Genomic DNA, 22440 nt, shown 5'->3' with positions numbered 1-22440 from the left:
AACCTCGTCTCTACTAAAAATACAAAAATTAGCTGGGTATGTGGCATACGCCTGCAATCTCAGCTACCCAGGAGGCAGAGGCTGCAGTGAACTGAGATCGCGCCACTGCACTCCAGCCTGGGCGATGGAGCAAGACTCCATTTCAAAATAAAGAAAAATTTAATAAATGGAATGCAAAATCTATTTTCCTAGTTCAATTAATATATTTTATTGAGTTAATTAGGAGAGAATCTTATTTGGCTGCACAAAAAATGTGAAGTAGGAACATTTTAGGTGGAAGCACCTATGCTTTGTACTCAATCTTGTAACTAACCTCACCAAGAGCCTGTTAATAAAGCTGAAATTAGACATTTAAAATCATTATTTTTATGTTTTAAAATGTTTATCAGAAACCTACTACAGTGAATTGACTGTGACTTGTAAACTCTTCAAGTTATACACTAGAAGGCAAACAACAAATGTCAGACACATACATATTATTCCAGAACATTAAGAACTATTGGTGTGAGTTACATGTGAGGTTCTTTTCACACACAATTATGTATATAAAAATGGACACTCAGAAGTAAACGCACTTTTTCAAGGTCCTGTAGAGAAGTAGTCACTAACAAATTAAAGGTCTTATTGATTTCTAACAGAAATTCAAATGAAAATTTTAATTACATTAATACCTCACTAATCCCATCCAAACTTACCCAAATAGAAGTTAAAAAACAAAACAAAAAATGTCTGCAATCTTGAATGAGACCACAAAATCTATGAACCAAGCAGTTCTTAAACCCTTAGAGTTTACTTATTTTGAGACAAGAGCTCACTCTGTTGCCCAGGCAGGAGTGCAGTGGCATGATCACAACTCACTTTAACCTCCAACTCCTGGACATAGTGATCTTCTCACCTCGAGTAGTTAGGACTACAGGTGTGTGCCACTACATCTGGCTAATTTTCAGTTTCTAACTTTTTTTTTTTTTTTTTTTTAAGAGACGAGGTCTTACTATGTTGCCTAGGCTGGTCTTGAACTCCTGGCCTCAGGTGATCCTCCTATCTCGGACTCCCAAAGTGCTGGGATTACAGACATGAGCCACTATTCCTGGCCAATTTATTCTAAATTTGGACACAATTCTAACCATCTTGGGTATTTACTTCCCTGACAGCAAGAAGGTAATGTCAGAACCCATTCTACATTAGGGTGGGGGAACACACACACACACACACACACACACACACACACATTCTTCTCTCAAATACACATGTACATACTTTAAGATTCTGTTCATGTACCTCAGTAGCCCTGAAGGCCACTACCATGTCTCCTGGGCTATCAAGAAAATGTTATATTAACACCAATATACTCTTTTCAGAGACAGGTAAGTAAATTGCACTTTAAACAACAGTTCACCTACTTTTGCACCATTTGGTGTTTTAATGGAACAGTTTATCTGGAAAATTCACCAAAAGAATTTGTTATCCTAATGATGCTGAAAAAATGAACGGATATGGTATTTTATTTCAGATTACAAAGTAAAAGATAAACTGTAATCTAAATGTAATTTTCACAGTAATGTGAATATCAAAGTAACAGTGCTTTGTTTTACCATCTGAAAAAAAATATACCTGACCTGGCTATGGTGAATGTCTGTATTTAGGGCTCAGTAAATAAACGCTGACAGTTTTAAAGACAGTTAAAAAAACAAAAACCACACACACAGAAGTGACATTGTTCTGTTGATACATGATTGGACAATTTTTTTTTGTATTTTTTGTAGGTAACTTATTAACAGAAAATTAAGGGGCTTTTTATTTGTTAGCTTTTGCTTTATTTGTAGACACAGGGTCACCCTTTGTCTCCCAGGCTGGAGTGCAGTGGTGTGATCATAGCTCAATACAGTCTCAAACTTCTGGGCTCAAATGATCCTCCTGCCTCAGCCTCTAGAGTAGCTGGGACTACAAGTGTGTGCTACCACACCTGGCTAATTTCTTTTTTTTTTTTTTTGGTAGAGATGAGGTCTCACGATATTGCCCAGGATGCTCTCAACTCTTGGTCAAAAGTGATCCTCTCACTTTGGTCTCCCAAAGTGCTGGGATTATAAGCATGAGCCACCATGCTGAGCCTCAAAGTTTTCTAAGCAAGTAAATTTTATAAACTAAGTAAGGGAGCAGGCATAGAAAAGTGAGTTTTTAAAATGGCTTTAATACACATAGTCAGTTGTTTCAACTGTCAATGACTCTCACTGAAAATTAAAGGAACAACTCCAATTGGTCACCCAATTACTCAACCTCTTCCTCTTGTTAAAATGCTACAGCCATCATTAGCCTGGGGGACAAAAAAATATTTAAGATAATTCAGTATAACTTGGTTAGCACAATATCCTGTAACGTTTTAAGGTAATTAACTTTTCCTGACTTAAGTAAAACATTTACTTTTCTATATGCCAAATTAAAAATGTATCCAAATTATGTTAATCTTTTTCTTAAAATTTTGCCAGGAAAGTAATTACACATATTCTATAATTCCATTGCCCTTGACACTGCAGACTTACTGGATTGCTTCTGGGACAGAAAGGATCATGTTCTTGCCCTCTCTTTTCTGCCAGCTCATTTAAGTACTTTGCCATTCTTTCTTTTCGTTTTCTTTTCATCCAGGCTTGAATCTCTCTTCTTTCCTTGTCAGTTCTTTGTGAATGTCTGCCAGAAGAATGCTGAATTCTGAGAAATTTAACAAGTAAGACATCATTTGCTTTTAAATTTGTTATGCAGATAAGATATATCATGACTAAACACTATTTATCTGGAAATATTTTGCCCCATCTTCAAAAGCAGTATATACTTAGGTTCTCTAGTCAACTCACTCCAATTTGTTACCTGAACTCCACTGAAAAGGGACTCAGAAAGCTAACAACTTCTTTACAACATTTGCCTTAAACTCTTTTCCCTTCTTCTTTAAACTCTATCTTACTGGGTGTTTTCCTAACTCTCAGAAAACTATACAGCCTCCTGCATTGGCTCCTTTCTTGTCTGCTCACTGCTTCAAAACCAATGTCTTAAAGGTTCTCCTTTTGACTTTTTTTTTTAACTCTTTAATTTTATGGGTACATAGTAGATGTATATATTTATAAGGTACATGAGATATTTTGAGACAGGTATGCAATGCATAATAATCACATCATGTAAAATGGGGAGGTTTTCACTTCTTTATCTATTAATATAACTTATTCCCTATACTATTTCTATCAATTTCAAAACTTCTAATACAGGGCTGGGCTCAGTGGCTCACACCTGTAATCCCAGAACTCTGGGAGGCCAAGGCAGGTGGACTGCTTTAGCCCAGGAGTTCAAGGCCAGCCTGAGCAAGATGATGAGATGCCATCTCTATAAAAAAGAAAAAAAAAATTTGCCAGGTTGTAATCCCAGCTACTCAGGAGACTGAGGAGGGTGGGAGGATCACTTGAGCCTGGGAGGTCGAAGCTGCAGTGAGCAGTGATCGTGCCACTGCATTCCAGCCTGGGTGACAAACGAAGACTGTCTCAAAAACACAAAACAATTGCAACACAGAGGTGACTTCCAACACCTGCCCTTCTGGATCTACTCCCATGCTTAGGTTCATGTCACACTTTCCATGGTCTGGCCCAAATTAATGGACTAAGCATGGTAGGGATACTGTGAAAGGCCCATTCCTGCAAGACACAGGTGACTCTGTGGGTGACTTGGCCTGAGGTCTTACCATTGACCCAGTTGAAACATTCTTAAAACTACACAGTGCACTGAGACTCTGTCTCCCCTACCCTCTTTCCCTCTCCTTTACAGGGAGGGCTGAGAGCTACATTGTAGTCTGATGTTTCTCCTTACTTCTTCCCTGCATTCTGCTGTCCTCTCACAAGCATTTTCCCCAGTAAATCTCTTCTGCAGCTAAACTGACCTTAGCTTCTTGGAGGATCTGAACTAACATACATGTACTAGGAGTGGTCTGAGAAAATGGGTGGTGCAAAATGGGGATTTGGGGCCAGGTGCAGTGGCATGCACCTGTCATCCCAGCTACTTGGGAGGCTGAAGTGGGACAATCATGAGTTCAAGCCCAGTTTGGGCAAAATAGCAAACCTCCATCTCCAAAAAATAAAATTTTAAAAAGTTTCTGTTTTAAAAGATGGGGACTTGGACAGATGCATCACCCAGTGATTGAAGAAGACACCCTCCTAAACAGAAGACTAGTCACAAATACAAACAATACATTTTATTCTGAGTATCTGCTTTCCTTTTGAGACTCTGGAATCTTTACACATGGCAGGCAGTATCCCCCCAGTAAAACCCCAGGCATGGAGTTTCTAATGGGGTTGCCTGGTACACATTTCACACATGTTGTCACAACTTGTTACTGGAGGATTTAAGTGCATTCTGTGCGACTCCACTGGGAAAAGACTCTTGGAAGTTTGTGCCTGATTTCCCCTGGAATTTACTCCATGTACCTTTTGCCTCCTGTTAGGATAAATTATAGCCATGAAAATGACTATTTGCTGAGTTCTGTGCATCCTCCTAGGTGATTTCTGAACCTGGGGGTGATCTTGGGGACCCCCAGCACAGGGTCAAATCTACATCAACACTGCAGTCTGATAGTTTTCCCCAATTTTATGGCATCCTCCCTTTTTCCTTCACAGGCATTTCTCCAAATAAATCTCTTGCTCATCAAAATCCCATCTGCTTTGCAGAGGACTTAAAACTAATATACCACTGAATATTACCACTCGATGTTTTTCTGCCACCTTATATCTAAAACTGTATTCTCTTTTTAATTAATTTATTTTTTTGAGATGGAGTTTCGTTCTTGTTGCCCAGGCTGGAGTGCAATGGCACAATCTCCGCTCACTGCAACCTCTGCCTCCCAGGCTTAAGCGATTCTCCTGCCTCAGACTCCTGAGTAGCTGAGATTACAGACTCGCAGCACCATGCCCGGCTTTTTGTACTTTTAGTAGAAACGGGTTTTCACCATGTTAGCCAGGCTGGTCTCTAACTCCTGATCTCAGGTGATCCGCCCACCTCAGCCTCCCAAAATGCTGGGATTACAGGAGTGAGCCACTGAGCCCAGCCATTATTTAATTAAATTAATTTATTTAATTATTTATTTGTGTTTTTGAAACCTAGTCTCTACCAAAACTATAAAAACTAGCTGGATGCAGTGGCACACACCTGTAGTCCCAACTACTTGCAGGCTAAGGTGGGAGAATCACCTAAGCCTGGGGAGGTTGAGGCTGCAGTAAGCCATGACTGTGCCACTGCACCCTAGCCTGGGTGACAGACTGAGACCCTGTCTCAAAAAACAAATAAACAAACAAAAGATATATTATGTCCTTCTCAGGGAAGGAAGCAAAATTAACAGAATGCAGGATTTAAAAGATATTTTTATTAAAAAATTTTTTTTTTTAGATTGGGTTATAAGGCTGGCTAATTTTTATATTTTTGGTAGAGATTGGTTTTCCCTGTGTTGCCCCTGCATTCTTTATCCTGCTAAAGAAATCAACATCAACTCAGTCACCCAAGTAGAAAAGCTGTCATTCTTACCACCTGATAGCTTCCAAATGTTTACTTACACCTATTACCCTACACTCTTCATTCTGATCACCTCATCTCTAAACTACTGAAATAAGTCTTCTAACTGGCTCTAATTTCCATCTTAAAGCCCTGTGCTGCATGCAGATGGTGCCACCTGGCGCTTAAGGACCTGCATGCATGTATTACTGCTGAAAGAAATCATAAATAACAAAACAAATGGAAACGCATCCCATGCTCATTGATGGGTAGAATCAATATTGTGAAAATGACCATATTGCCAAAAGCAATCTACAAATTCAATGCAATTCTTATCAAAATACCACCATAAGGACCAGGCGCGGTGGCTCACACCTGTAATCCCAGCATTTTGGGAGGCCGAGGTGGGTGGATCACCTGAGGTCAGGAGTTCAAGATCAGCCTGGCCAACATGGCAAAATCCCATCTCTATTAAAAATGAACAAATTAGCCAGGTGTGGTGGTGCGGACCTGTAATCCCAGCTACTAGGGAGGCTGAAGCAGAAAAATTGCTTGAACCCAGGAGGCAGAGGTTGCAGTGAGCTGAGATTGTGCCACTGCACTCCAGCCTGGGCAACAAAGTGAGACTCTGTAAAAAAACAAAAACAAAAACAAAACAACAACAACAACAAAAAACCCCATCATCATTCTTAGAAAAGACAATCCTAAAATTCATATGGAACCAAAAAAAAAGCCTGTATAGCCAAAGCAAGACAAAGCAAAAAGAATAAATCTGGAGGCATCACATTACGACTTCAAACTATAAGGCCATAGTCACCAAAACAGCACGGTACTGGTATAAAAATAGGCACGCAGACCAATGGAACAGAATAGAGAACCCAGAAATAAACCCAAATACTTATAGCCAACTGATCTTCGACAAAACAAACAGAAACATAAAGGGGGAAGGACACTCTATTCAACAAATGGTGCTGGGATAATTGGCAAGCCACATGTAGAAGAATAAAACTGGATCCTCATCTCTCACCTTATACAAAAATCAACTCAAGATGTATCAAGGACTTAAATCTAAGACCTGAAACCATAAAAATTCTAGAAGATAACACAGGAAAAATCCTTCTAGACAGTGGCTTACGCAAAGGCTTCATGACCAAGAATCTAAAAGCAAATGCAACAAAAACAATGATAAATAGGTGGAACTTAAACTAAAAAGTTTCTGCGCAGCAAAAGAAACAATCAGCAAAGTAAACAGACAACTCACAGGGTAAGAGAAAATCTTCACAATCTATACATCCGACAAAGAACTAATACCCAGAATATACAAAGAACTCAAATAAATAAGCAAGAAAAAAAAAATCCCATCAAAACAATAGAGTTAAGGCATGAAGAGATAATTCACAAAAGAAGATATACAAATGGCCAACAATCACATGAAAAAATGCTCAACATCACTAATGATCAGGGAAATGCAAATAAAAACCACAATGCGATACCATCTTACTTCTGTAAGAATGAACATAATTAAAACATCAAAAAACAATAGATGTTGGCAGCGATGCGGTTAAAAGGGAACACTCCTACACTGCTGGTGGGAATGTAAACTAATACAACCACTGTGGAAAACAGTGTGGATATTCCTTAAAGAACTAAAAGTAGAACTACCATTTGATCCAGCAATCCCACTACTGGATATCTACCCAGAGGAAAAGAAGTCATTATATGAAAAAGATACTTGCACACACATGTTTATAGCCGCACAATTCACAATTGCAAAAATATGGAACCAGCCCAAATGCCCATCAAGCAATGAGTGGATAAAGAAATTGTGGTACACATATACACCATGTCATACTATTCAGCCACCAAAAGGAATGAAATAATGGCATTCGCAGCAACCTGGATAGAATTGGAGACCGTTATTCTAAGTGAAATAACTCAGGAATGGAAAACCAAATGTCGTATGCTCTCACTCATAAGCTATGAGGAGACAAAGGCCTAAGAATGATACACTGGACTTCAGGGACTTGGGAGAAAGGGTGGGAGGTGGGTGAGGAATAAAGACTACAAATTGGGTACAGTATATACTGTTGAGGTTGATGGGTGCACCAAATCTCACAAATTACCACTGAAGAACTTACTCATGTAACCAAATACCACCTGTTCCCCCAAAACCTATGGAAATTAATTTAAAAAAAAAAAAGAACCTGCATATACACATCAAAGACAATGGCCAAGAACAAATTAAGGGGGCAGAAGTCCAGGAACGTATTTCACATTGCCAGACAGAACAACTTTAAGGCTAAAACCAAAGCAAAGCCAGTTACCACTAACCTGTTTTCTTTTTTTTTTTTTTTTTTTGGTGAGATGGAGATTTACTCTTGTTGCCCAGGCTGGAGCGCAATGGCGCGATCTCGGCTCACCGCATTCTCCGCCTCCCAGGTTCAAGTGATTCTCCTGCCTCAGCTTCCTGAGTAGCTGGGATTACAGGCATGTACCACTACGCCCGGCTAATTTTGTATTTTTAGTAGGGACAAGGTTTCACCATGTTGCCCAGGCTGATCTTGAATTCTTGACCTCAGGTAATCCACCTGCCTCGGCCTCCCAAAGTGCTGGGATTATAGGCGTGAGCCACTGCACCCAGCCCACTAATCTTAAAATATACATTATGAATGATGAAAAGTTAACAATGTGAATAAAGCATTTGTAAATATACAAAAGGAACTAGAGAACTTCTCAAAAGCCCTTTCTCTTGAACCTCTGCAAAAAGAACCAATTCCTCAGAAACATCACGAAAGCAAACCAGTTAATGTTGATGAAGCTGTAATACCGTTGTGATACAGTGTAATACAGTGATGATGCATCTAATTCCCCCCAAAGACCAATACATTATATGTTTTATACAATTTTATTTTTAAAATCTTAACGTGCAGGCACTGGCACATTTAAAAACAAACTACATAAACAGATCTTTCCTCCAATCTAGGAAAAATGGAATGTCAGAAGTCAACAAAATGTGATAAACCTAAAGTACTAAAACAGAAGGCATTTCACCAAATCTGTTCACTGAAACAGTTATATATCCTTGCTTACATCTTTCACGTTATAGACTGCAGTGAATGTCTGTCTGGATAGAAGAACACACAGGAAATAGTTTCATGGCAATCAAAATATAAGTCGAAGAAGTGATGAGTACTTTGCCAACGTATTTTGTTTTTGATAACCTTCCTTTGTTTTTGATAACTTTCCTTTTATAAGTGGAGAAAACAGGATTCAGAATTGGAAGAAAAGTTGAAATCGCAGAATGCAGCTACTTGGGGGATGGGGAGGTTGGTAGATATTAAATCGTTTTTCTCCTGAAGCAAAATGAAAAGAAAAAAAGCCCCTTCTGATCACCCCCTACTGCTTGTCAATAGGTTGAACTCAGTGATTCCCTCTGGTCTCCACACTCAGCTAGTCCCACTCTCCCCTTCTAATGCACAAACTCTAGTTACATCTAATTCCTTGCCCTTCACTTATAAATACAAGAACTGCTGTGATTGCCTTCTTTCACTGACTTTCTTCCCCGAGCTCAAATAAACACTGATATAACTTGGTCTTAGAGCTCTAAGAGGTATGTGTGTGTGTGTGTGTGTGTGTGTGTGTGTGTCTGTTGTAAATAGGACTGCATTCTTGCTTTGGTTCTCCATAGAAACACTACTGATTTTTGTATATTGATTTTGTATCCTGAAACTTTACTGAAGTCATTTATCAGTTCTAGGAGGCTTTTGGAGGAGTCTTTAGGTTTTCTAGGTATAGAATCATACTGTCATGGAAAAGAGATAATCTGAATTCTTATTTTCCTATTTTGATGCCTTGCATTTATTTCTCTTACTTGATTGCTCTGGCTAGGACTTCCAGTACTATGTTATATAGAAATGGTAAGATTGAGCATCCTTGTCTTGTACCAGTTCTTAGGGTGAATGCTTCCAGCTTTTGCCCATTCAGTAAGATGTTGGCTGTGGGTGTGTCATAAATGGCTATTAATCACATTTATTGATTTGTGTATGTTGAACCAATCTTGCATCTTAGAAATGAGGCCTACTTGATTGTGGTGAATTAACAATCACTACAATTTGATGTGCTGCTTTCGGTTTGCTGTATTTTGTTGAAGATTTTTACTTCTATATTCATCAGGGATATTGGCCTACAGTTTTCCTTTTTCCCTGTGTCTTTGCCAGGTTTTGGTATCAGGGTGATGCCACCTTCATAGAATGACTGGGGAAGAGTCTGTCCTTGATTTTTAAAAAAGAGTTTCAGTAGAATTCCTATCAGCTCTTCTTTTATGTCTGGCAGAATTTGGCTGTCAATTCATCCAGTCTGGGGCTTTTATTGGTTGGTGGGTTTTTTATTACTGATTCCATTTCAGGACTTCATATTGGTCTGTTCAGGGTTTCAAATTTCTTCCTGATTCAATGTTGGGAGGTTGTGTGTTTCCAGGAATTTACCCATTTCCTCTAGATTTTCTACTTCATGCATACAGGTGTTCATAATAGTCTCAGGATCTTTTGTATTTCTGTGGGATCAATTGTAATGTCACCTTTGTTGTTTCCTGATTGTTCTTATTTGGATCTTCTCTCTTTTTTTCTTTGTTAATGTAGCTAGTGGTCTATCAATCTAGTTTATCCTTTCTAATAACCAACTTTTGGTTTTGTTGATTCTTTGTATGGATATTTGGTTCTCGATTTTTGTTCACTTCCGCTCTGATTTTAGTTACTTATTTTGCTAGCTCTGGCGTTAACTTCTTCTTGTTTTTCTGTTTCCTCTAGGTGTGATGTTAGATCACTAATTTGAAATCATTCTAACTTTTTGATGCAGGTGGTTAGTGCTATAAACTTTCCACTTTTTTTTTTTTTTTTTTTTTTTTTGAGAAAGAATTTTGCTCTTGTTGCCCAGGCTGGAGTGCGATGGCACGATCTTGGCTCACCACAACCCCTGCCTCCTAGGTTCAAGTGATTCCCCTGCCTCAGCCTCCCGAGTAGCTGGGATTACAGGCATGTGCCACCATGCCCAGCTAGTTTTATATTTTTAGTAGAGATGAGGTTTCTCCATGTTGGTCAGGCTGGTCTCCAACTCCCAACCTCAGGTGATCCACCCGCCTCAGCCTCCCAAAGTGCTGGGATTACAGGCGTGAGACACCGTGCCCAGCCTCTAAATTTTCCTCTCAATGTTGCTTTTGCTGCATCACACCTGTAATCCCAGCACTTTGGGAAGTCGACGGGGGGCAGATCACAAGGTCAGGATATTGAGACCATCCTGGCCAATATGGTGAAACCCTGTCTCTATTAAAAATATAAAAATTAGCTGGGCGTGGTGGCACGTGCCTGTAATCCCAGCTACTCGGGAGGCTGAGGCAGGAATCGCTTGAACCAGGGAGTTGGAGGTTGCAGTGAGCTGAGATCACACCACTGCACTCCAGCCTGGCAACAGAGCGAGACTCCATCTCAAAACAAACAAACAAACAAAACAAAACAAAACAAAACAAAAACAACAAAAAACCCATCAGAACTCATGAAATAGTGTTTTTACTATCACGAGGACAGGATAGAGCAAACTACCTCCATGATTCAATTATCTTCACCAACATGTAGGGATTATGGGAACTACAATCCAAGATGAAATGTGGATGGGGAAACAACCAGACCATATCATTCTGCCCCAGCCCCTTCCAAATCTCATGTCTTCATAATTCAAAACACAATCACGTCCTTCCAACAGTCCCTCAAAGTCTTAACTCATTCTAGCATTAACTCCAAAGTCCAAGTCCAAAGTCTCATTTGAGACAAGGCAAATCCCTTCTGCCTATGAGCCTGTAAAATCAAAAGCAAGTTAGTTACTTCCTAGATACAATGGAGGTACAGGCATTGGGTAAAAACATCCGGTCCAAATAGGAGAAATTAGCCAAAACAAAGGGGCTATCAGCCTCATGCAAGTCCAAAATCCAATAGGGCAGTCATTAAACCTTAAAGTTCCAAAATGATCTTCTTTGACTCCATGTCTCACATTGAGGTCACGCTGATGCAAGAGGTGGGTTCCCATGGTCTTGGACAGCTCTGTCCCTGTGGCTTTGCAGGGTATAGCCCTCTGCCCCAGCTGCTTTCACAACTGGCATTATCTGTGACTTTTCCAGGCACATGGTGCAAGCTGTTGGTAAATCTACCATTCTGGGGTCTGAGGATGGTGGCCCTCTTCTCACAGCTCCACTAGGCAGTGCCCCAGAAGGGAATCTGTGTGGGGGCTCCAACCCCACATTTCCCTTCTGCACTGACCTAGTAGAGGTTCTCCATGAGAGCTCTGCCCTTGCAGCAAACTTCAGTCTTGGATTTCCATACATCCTCTGAAATCTACGGGGAGGTTCCCAAACCTCAATTCTTGACTTCTATTCACCCACAAGCTCAACACCACATGGAGGCTGCCAAGGTTTGGGGCTTGCACCCTCTGAAGCCACAGCCCGAGCTGTATCTTGGCGCCTTCTACCCACAGCTAGAGAGGATAGGATGCAGGGCACCAAGTCCCTAGGCTGCACACAGCAGGGAGGGCCTGGGCCTGGCCCAGGACATCATTTTTCCTTCCTAGGCCTCTGAGCCTGTGATGGGAGGGGCTGCCATGAAGGTCTCTAACATGTCCTGGAGATATTTTCCCCATGGTCTTGGTGACTAACATTTGGCTTCTTATTATTTATGCAAATTTCTGCAGTGAGCTTGAATTTCTCTCCAGAAAATGGGTGTTTCTTTTATACTGCACTGTCAGGCTGCAAATTTTCCAAACTTTCACGCTCTGCTTCCTCTTGAATTCTTTGCCACTTAGAAATTTCTCCCACCAGATAATCTCTCTCAAGTTCAAAGTTCCACAAATCTCTAGGGCAGGGGCAAAATGCCACCAGTCTCTTTGCTAAAAGATAATAAGAATCACCTCCTCCAGTTCCCAACAAGTTCCTCTTCTTCATCTGAGACCACCTCTGCCTGGACCTTACTGTCCATATTGCTATCAGGCTTTTGGTCAAAGCCACTCAACAAGTCTCTATGAAGTTCCAAACTTTCCCACATCTTCCTGTCTTCTTCTGAGCCCTACAAACTGTTCCAACCTCTGCCTGTTACCCAGTTCCAAAGTCGCTTCCACATTTTCAGGTATCTTTGCAGAAGCACCCCACTCTCTGTGGTACCAATTTACTATATTAGTCTGTTCTTACACTGCTAAATAACACATACCTGAGACTGAATAATTTATAAAGGTATAAAGGAAAGAGGTGTAATTAACTCACAGTTCAGCATGGCTGGGGAGGCCTCAGGAAACTTACAATCATGGCAGAAGGGGAAGCAAACATATCCTTCTTCACATGATGGTAGGAAGGAGAAGAATGAGTGCCCACTGAAGGAGGAAGCCCCTTATAATACCACCAGTTATTGTGAGAACTCACTATCATGAGAACAGGATAGGGCAAACTGTCCCCATGATTCAATTATCTCCACCTGATCCCTCCCATGACACATGGGAATTATGGGAACTACAATTCAAGATGAGATTTGGATGGGGACACGGCCAAACTATATCAGTCAGATTTCAGGGTTTTTTTTAAAATTTATTGAGACTTGCTTTACAGCCAAGCATTTGGTCGATCTTGGAGTATATTCCATGTGCAGATGAAAAGAATGTATATTCTGGGGTTGATGGGTGGAGCATTCTGCAGATGTCTATTAGGTTCAATTGATCAAGTGTCTAATTTAATTCTAGAATTTGTTAGTTTTCTGCTTTGATGATAGGTCTAACTTTGTCAGTGAGGTGTTAAAGTCCCCCACTATTACTATGTGGTTGCCTAGTTTCATAGGTCTGTAAGTACTTATTTTATGAATCTAGGTGCTCCAATGTTGAATGCTTATATATTTAGGATAGTTAAGTCTTTTTGTTGAATTGAACTCTTTATCATTATGTAAAACCCTTCTTTGTCCTTTTTTACTGCTGTTGGTTTAAAGTCTGTTTTATCTGATATAAAAACAGTAGTGCCTGATCTTTTTTGTTTTCCATTTGCATGATAGATCAGAAAAGCTATTTAAAATGTATTCTAAGGGTTAATTTTAGGATAAAGTGCTATGAACTAAATCATTAATTACTTCTAGTAAGAGATAGGATTAAATGTATGTTGTACTTACAGTGATTCTTGGGAAAACTCACAGGATACAGTTATATACTATAAATTGTTAGGGAAAAGGGAAGACTGACACATATGCATAACAAAACATGAAGAAAAAAATCTATGCTTCAGATTTTTTCATAAAAATCACATTAAAATATGACAAGTTTTGAACATTCTTGAATGAGAAGCATTTTAAACAGGTTAAAAATGAATTATTCAATGATTACCTGGAGGTGCGCTTAGCTTGTTCTGTTAAACCCAGCTCTTCACTGGAAACTCCATCTTTAGTTATAAGGTCATCAATAATGTCTGCAATATCAGTCAATCCAGTCATCTGGAGTGGATTTACTGAAGCACTTCATTTGCAAATGTAATTTAAGAAATATAAATCAGTATCTACAACTTAATTACATTAAGCAAAAATAAACATGTAACAAATGAACACAAAATGATAAACATATATCTACTGTTCCTTCTATTTCTGCAATTCTAGTATCTCTCAGCAAAAAAGACTAATCAACAAAAAGTAATGACTTGGTAGATTTTCTTTAAAAAGGAAACATATGGCCCAGAAGAAAACCTCTATAGATTCTGCCTGTTTAAATTTGATCTATATTTATATAAGAAAATGTAGTAACTATAGTCTATTGAATTCTAATTACTTGTGCTAAAACAGTAAGGGATATAACAATCCTCAATTTCTTAAAAATATTCCATACCCAATGAAAATTTATATTCCTTTAAACCACAAAGATATGTATAATGTAAAAATTCACACACATATGAGCAACAAAATTTCCACTATCTACACCCAACTTTAAAGAAAATCATGAATTAACTCTTAAGATATTTACCTCTCAAATAATTCATCATTGCTATTCATACCTAAAAAAAAAAAATCATTATTAATAAAAATTTTGGGTCTTTTTTTTTGCTTTCAATTGTTAATCTAATTTAGAAATTATATAACCAGAAATTAAATTAAAATCGTTTTAAACCTCCAAATTGGTTTATAGATATATATTTACAGCATATTTATCCTCCTCTTGAATATGCTATTTGATAGTGAACACTGTCTACATGTTTTTTAAGACCATGTCTCACTCTGTCACCCAGGCTAAGCGCAGGCCATGGCACACTACAACCTCTGCCTCCAGGCTCAAGCGAACCTCCCACCTTAACGTCCTGAACGGCTGGGATTACAGGTGTGTGCTGCAATGCAGGTTAATTTTTGCATTTTTTGTAGATATGGGGTCTTGCTGTGTTGCCCAGGCTGGTCTCCAACTACTGAGCTGAAATGATTCACCTGCCTTGGCCTCCCAAAGTGCTGGGATTACAGGCATGGGCCATTGCACCCAGCTGGTATAAGATTATTACTTTTCTATCCTGAGTACTCAGTATAATATATGTCAGAAGGTACAACCCTTCTTTGCTTAGTACACAGTTTAGAGTACTGGAGTGCAATTTACTTTATAAAATATACACAAACAAAAAACAAGCCTCTGGTGATCTGAAAGTAATATATTTCAGAAAATATCTTATTTAAATCCAAGGAGCAATTTACCTGTAAAAATGTAACCCAAAATATAATTTTTTGTTGTTGTTGTTTTGTTTTGTTTTGTTTTGAGACGGAGTCTTGCTGTTGCCCAGGCTGGAGTGCAGTGGCCGGATCTCAGGTCACTGCAAGCTCCGCCTCCCGGGTTCACGCCACTCTCCTGCCTCAGCCTCCCGAGTAGCTGGGACTACAGGCGCCCGCCACCTCGCCCGGCTAGTTTTTTTGTATTTTTTTAGTAGAGACGGAGTTTCACCGTGTTAGCCAGGATGGTCTCGATCTCCTGACCTTGTGATCCGCCTGTCTCGGCTTCCCAAAGTGCTGGGATTACAGACTTGAGCCACCGCGCCCGGCCCAAAACATAATTTTTAAGTCTTGTCCATTATTAACTATATATTTTCAAAGAAAAATACTTAATCTATTCAATCTTCTATATGTTTAATTCTAAAAACAGAACTGAATTAATTTGGGAAAAGTGTTCTGACATCTCTTCTCAAAAAATATTCCTTAAGATTTTATTATCTTGAGATAAACCAAATCTGTCCTTAAGACTTATACATTCACATGGTTTTAATATGAAATACCTGTTTTCTTGAAAGTACATTGTTCTATTTAATTTATTAACCTCCAAATCAAGCATTTTATTTTTGTTCTCAGAATCTGGGCATCTGTGGGTTCTTAAGGGTGACTAATTCAATTTAACTAAGAGAGAAATACTTCACATAAATCTAAGGTTAGTGAAATAGTAACACTACTACCCTTAATAGCTTTTTGCTAGGTAGAAAAAGATATTAATCCTATGTACTTAGGAAAGAGAGGGTCCATTAAAGAGACACTTTCTCTCAGTATCTGAGAGGCCCCTACTGGCCTATTCATGAAAAAAAGCTTAAAGGATTCTCTTCCAATACTGACTGGGCTGCATATGGGGAAGTAGATGAGATTAGTGACGATGGTGACCTCTTGGGTTAAAGGTTGAAGGGTTTGCTAAGTAACAAGTTGCCCTTTCTCCTATTAGTAACCCAGGATCACTAACCCACGGCCACAGTACCTGTTTACTACCAAGTAAACGTTCTTAAAACATTATGAGATTTATGCATGGACTTTTTTTTTTTTTTTTTTTTTTTTTTTAAGCTCATCAGCTATTGTTAGCGTTAGGGTATTTTACGTGTGGCCCAAGACAATTCTTCTTCTTCCAATGTGGCGCAGGGAAGCCAAAAGGTTGGAGTCTAGACTTTGACATCAGACCTAGTTATACCTTTGCCTTAGACTCTGGCAACACTAAACAACCATGTTCCCCCTCTCCTCCTCTTTTACCCACCTAGTCACTGAGTACCATCAGTTACTAACTCAAAATGTCTCGTTTCTTCTATTTCTTTCCCACAACACTAGACAGGCCCTCATTATTTCCCAGGTCAGATTTTAGTAGCCTCCTCAGTGGTCTCTATGCCTCCGTTCTATTTTTCCTCAAAACCTCCTCATTTTACTTCTCTGCCTAGAATTCTCCCATGATTCCCAAGTATAAAATGGAGTGTAAACTTCTCAGATATAATTGGAACCCTCTACCATCTAGCCATACAAATCCTGTTTAACCTCATTTGTCAATCCTACCCCAGAGAAGAGAAGAGAAAAGCTATCAGTGACCAAGAAAATAAAACAAGATTCTGAGATGCTTTATATATGATATTCAGTCTTCACAACTCTGTGAAGTGGAAATTATTATCCCCATATGTTGATGACTAAAATATACATGGCATCTAGAAAGAACTGAGAAAATCATTACAAGATTTAAAGTCAGCTTACTAATAGCTTTTCTTTAAGTAACAGTAATGTCATTCAAAATAGCATTTTTACTGTTTATATCACTTTAATAATGGTAATAGAACATATACTAAACACTCAGTAAAATCATTTTAATTGACCATCAATATCTGAGAGAAAAAAACATATTTCCAAGCCACTGTCAGTGATTGAACTGATGTATTTACTATGTCCTATTATTCATAGGATAAAATGTATTCATTAGGACTAAAGAATAGCAGTTTTAATTGCTACCTCCAAATGAAATGAAACAAAAAGTGGCACTAAATCCTTCTAAATCTCAATCTCCTCAACTGTAAAATGGGGATAATAATAGTGTCTACACCTCATAGGTCAGGCTTAAACCAGAGTCTACGCATATAAAACAGTGATGTTTGGCACATGGTAGAGGTGCAAGAAATGATAGATACTATTTTGTTTTCAAATTAAAATTCAAAGTTCTTTTAATTGGAAGAGTTTTAATTTTTCAATTTTTGTAAAAGTCAACTATTACAGTAATTCCAGTTGCTATATATTTCATATTAATAAGTTACACCAAGATATGATACATGATCGCATTATGTCTTATGAAGGTGACAAGGTGTCATAGTTCTTCATGTGAATAGCAAGTTTTAACTTTCCTTCCCCTAAAATAAATATTACAAAATGACTTCACAAACCTTTCATAACTGTATTCCCAGTAAATCACATTCAGTAACATTATAATGGAGAATAAGAATATGTGTAAATGAAAAAGTGAAGAACAATACCAGGAGAAGTAGTATTCTGATCACTGGAAAGGCTGACAGCTGAATCGGCAGTAGGAAACACATGAGTTTTCTGACCAGAATAATTTTCTGTTATTGAAAATTCAGGTTCTGAAGTCTCCTTTTTGTCACTTTGATCTTCTTCATCCATATGTGTCAAAAAATGCACTAATCCAGAGTACATATTACAATTAAAATAAAATAGCAGAGAAAAAAAGATCACATGGAAAAGACAACAATTGCTAATACTTCCAACTAGCAACATAGATATTAGAAATTTAGCACATATTATGCTAATAGCTTTCTACTGTATAATGAATTTAATAAAAAATTTGAAGTTAAAGCTCTCCCACAGTAAATAAACCATAAAATTTATTATCAACTTCATTAAACGTGGCAGACTGAGCTGAAGTACACAGGCCTATGCGCTTCCATAAAAACATAGACATGCTAAATTACAAAAAAAAAATATTTAATATACAACCAATCTTTCCAAACAGAGAAATCCCCTGGTGCCAGAAAAGAAAAAGGAACTCAAAGCTGGAGCAATAAGCGGGCAATGATGCTAGGATAGTCTACTGAGGAATAGGAGATGTAGTTTCTGCAGACTGCAATGAGGGAAAAACTGAGCTACCTTCATTTATCTTAGAGCATTGAAGGACAGCTTTGTCCATAAAATAGGAATAAAAAAATCTCTCCCCTGGTGAAACAGCAAATAAGTTTTCTATTTGCATGGATAGTAGCTGAGAGAAAAATAAAAGTCAACTTTGAGAAATCAAAATCCCTGACTTGCCACAAGCAAGAACAGGGTCTGAATTTCTGCCATCAATACAGTACAGCAACCCCAAATGAAGAAATGTATACTAAAATTTGTTCCAATTTTTTCCTACATTGTTCAATGATAGCAAAAAGCAAATGCAAAACTACTCCAAAGACAAATACATATAATCTAGCAGAACTTCTACTAATGATAAGCCCATGATAAAAAATTACAAATCACACAAAGGAACAACCAATCATGAAAGAGAGTCAGTATGCAGATTCAATAATTGATAATGTGCACATATGAAATACAACAATCAGAAAAGGTTAGTCATAAAACATGACTAAAATTATTAAAAAGATAAAGCATAGGAACAGCAATAAAAAAAAAAAAAAAAAAAAACAGGACAGGACATCCAAAGAGCAGATAGATCTGAAAAAGAAATAAATACAACTTCTAGATATTAAATGTAGCCACCAAAATTAAAATCATAACGAATAGCTAAAACAGCAAAGACATAGCAAAAAAGAGAATTAGTAAACTAAAAGACAGATCTGAGGAAATCATCCTGAGTGCGCCACTGATAAAGGGAGGAAATTATGCAGAAGAGGTTAAAAGAGATAAGGAGGCCAGGCGTGGTGGCTCACACCTGTAATCCCAGCATTTTGGGAGGCTGAGGTGGGCGGATCACCTGAGGTCAGGAGTTCGAGACTGGCCTGACCAAAATGGAGAAACCCTGTCTCTACTACGAACACAAAAAATTTGCCAGGGGTGGTGGCACATGCCCATAATCGCAGCTACTCAGAAGGCTGAGGCAGGAGAACCACTTGAACCCACGAGGTGGGGGTTGCGGTGAGCTGAGACCACGTCATTGCACTCCAGCCTGGACAACAAGAGTGAAACTCTGTCCCAAAAAAAAAAAAAAAAAGATATAAGTAACAGAGTGAGAAGGTCCAACACACCTTAGTTTTAGAAAGAAAAAAAATGGGGAGGAAGCAGTACTTCAAAATATTATGGGTGAAAAGTACCCAAAGTTAAATCTTAATACTAAAGAATCATTCCTACTCCAATAGAAGGTAAATAAAAGAAATATGGCTGGGCCCAGTGGCTCATACCTGTAATCCCAGCACTTTGGGAGGCCAAGGCAGGTGGATCACAAGATCAGGAGATCGAGACCATCCTGGCTAACACGGGGAAACTCCGTGTCTACTAAAAATACAAAAAATTAGCCAGGCATGGTAGCAGGTGCCTGTAGTCCCAGCTACTCGGGAGGCCGAGGCAGAGTTTTGCTTGAACCCAGGAGGCAGAGGCTGCAGTGAGCCAAGATCGTGCCACTGCACTCTGACAGAGTGAGACTCCATCTCAAAAATCAAACAAAAAAAAGAAGTGGATGCAAGAAGCAACTGTGGGCAACAATAGCAGAGAAGAGAAAATATCAGAGAGCATCTCAGGCAATAAAAGGTGTCATGAAACTTGTTTCGGTTTTATACATTTGTTGCCTACATATTTACATTATTTAAATCAGAAATTTTAAAATGAAGTAATTGTTGGCAAAGAAAATGACAAATGTGGAGAAATCCTAACTAAGCACTGACTTAAAAAATAAAAGGCAAGGGGAACTAAATGGGAGGGTTAAAAACAGAGTAGATCTACAAATATTTGAAAACAGTATCAGAGGCTGGGTTGGTGGCTCACACCTATAATCCCAACACTTTGGGAGGCCGAGACGGGCAGATCATAAGGTCAAGAGATTGAGATCATCCTGGCCAACATGGTGAAACCCCATCTCTACTGAAAACAGAAAAAATTAGCTGGGCGTGGTGGTGTGCACCTGTAGGCCCAGCTACTCGGGAGGCTGAGGCAGGAAAATTGCTTGAACCTGGGAGGTGGTGGTTGTAGTGAGCTGAGATCACACCACTGCACTCTCCATCCTGGGCCACAGTGCGAGACTCTCAAAAACAAACAAACAAACAGACAAACAAAAACAGTATCAGAGAAGATGGAGGGAACAAATCAGTGCTAAAAAGGTCTAAAGTCCTTATATTGTTTGGGAGGTAGATATATTCACCTTAATTTAAAAAGAAAAAAATTTTAAGACATGGTGTCTCACTATGTTGTCCAGGTTGGAGTGCAGTGGCTATTCGTAGGTGTGATGATAGCATACTACAATCTTTAATTCTTGGGCTCGAGTGATCCTCCTACCTCAGCCTCCCGAATAGCTGGGACTACAGGTATGCACCACCATGTCCAACTTCACCTTAATCTCTAACTCAACTATGAAGGTTAAAAATTCAAGAATAACCACTAGAAATTAAAAATCAAATGTATAATTTCTGAACCAATACAGTAGGAAAGAGAGAATATAGAAAACTCAATCCAATAAAAGGCAAAAAAGAGGAACAAAAAGTAAAGGAAAATAATGGCAAAAAAAAACCCCATGAAATAAGATATTAGAAATAAGCACAAATACATCAGTAAATACAATAAATGAATATTGATTATGCTTGCTGGTTAAAAAAGATTGTCTAATTATTTAAAGGAATGAAATCTAGGTAGATGCTGGACACAACTACAACATAATCAAACAGCCTGAAAGTAAAGGGATATCCAATTCACAAGAAATACAGAGGAGAAAATAACACATTAAATGACATCACAGAGACTCAATTAGCAAAATTCAGACTCTGAAAAACATTTCAGAACAAATATCTTGTTTCTTCAACAAAGAAAACTTCAAGGAAGAAAAAGGAGAGAAGGAACCCAGAAGTAAAGAGACTTACAAGCCATCAACCAATGGCCACATACAGATCTTACCTGAGTTCCAACTATAATAATTAAAAAGCTTTTTTTTTTTTTTTGAGACGGAGTCTTGCTCTGTTGCCCAGGCTGAAGTGCAGTGGCATGATCTCAGCTCACTGCAACCTCCGCCCCCTGGGCTTCAAGCAATTCTCCTGCCTCAGCCTCCTGAGTAGCTGGGACTATAGGCGCCCACCACCACACCAGGCTAATTTTTGTTATTTTTAGTAGAGACAGGGTTTCACCATACTGGCCAGGCTGGTTTTAAACTCCTGATCTTGTGATCCGCCCGCCTCAGCCTCCCAAAGTGCTGGGATTACAGGTGTGAGAAACCATACCTGGCCTAAAAAGCTATTTTTTGAAACAAGACAATTGGCAACATTTGAACCCTGATTAGATATATAAGTATATTAAGAATTTTTTAAAGGACTGTCAATATTATTGTGCTTATGTTTTAAAAATGGACCTGATCTTTTAGAGATACATATAAAATATTTATACATAAAATAACGTGCTGTCTGGGTTTCACTTCAAAATAATCAAGAAAAAGGTGGGAAGAGTGGGTGGGTGTGGGTAGGTGTTTAGGTAAAAAAATGGATTGGCCATGAGTTGATAATGATTAAAGTTTGTTGTTGAGTATATGAAAGTTAATTGTATGATTCTGTCTTCTATTAAAATAGCATAGAAATTTTACATAAAATTTTAAAAAATAAAACCTATCAAAAAGTTATACCAGAACACAGGGGTAGTAATGTTCATATTAAACAAAATTGACTATAAGTCAAAAAGGATTATTGGGAATAATTACTTAATGATAAAAGAGACAAAATCCAACAAGAAATATAACAATCCTGAACTATTTTCACCTTATAGCCTTAAGATGAATGTAACAGATTTACAAGGATAAATAATTCCATAATCATTATGGGTAATTTTTAATGCAACCTTCTGAGAAATTAATGGATCAAGCTGACTAAAGAATCAGAAAAAATATAAAAAATCTGGACAATACAATTTAGAAGCTTGACCAAAGGGAGATATATACACATACAATACATACAACCAACAGCAAATGTTTGGTCTC

At 38.4% G+C, this 22440-nt stretch overlaps 1 protein-coding gene across 12 annotated transcripts in view; it reads right to left on the bottom strand.

Moving 5' to 3' along the window:
* CPLANE1 (ciliogenesis and planar polarity effector complex subunit 1) overlaps window positions 1-22440 on the bottom strand; it is a 155502-nt gene that overhangs the window by 16796 nt on the left and 116266 nt on the right. For 10 of the 12 annotated variants that reach the window (XR_005238041.2, XR_012092789.1, XM_073014793.1 and 7 more), the window contains 4 exons: window positions 17801-17965; window positions 14536-14566; window positions 13909-14037; window positions 2538-2703 (listed from right to left, as the gene is read on the bottom strand). Coding sequence is in view for 8 of the 12 variants with exons in the window: in XM_073014793.1 (XP_072870894.1) it covers window positions 2538-2703; window positions 13909-14037; window positions 14536-14566; window positions 17801-17965 (491 nt within the window). In the remaining 4 variants the exon portion in view is untranslated. Of the gene's footprint in view, window positions 1-2537; window positions 2704-13908; window positions 14038-14535; window positions 14567-17800; window positions 17966-22440 lie in introns of those variants that run through there. The other 2 variants (XR_012092790.1, XR_490029.3) reach the window with 2 other exon arrangements.

Source organism: Chlorocebus sabaeus, chromosome 4 (assembly GCF_047675955.1).
Source record: "Chlorocebus sabaeus isolate Y175 chromosome 4, mChlSab1.0.hap1, whole genome shotgun sequence".
Classification (NCBI taxonomy): Eukaryota; Metazoa; Chordata; class Mammalia; order Primates; family Cercopithecidae; genus Chlorocebus; species Chlorocebus sabaeus.
Note: the sequence above shows the minus strand (reverse complement) of the source record. Positions and strands in the feature narration are given on the sequence as shown.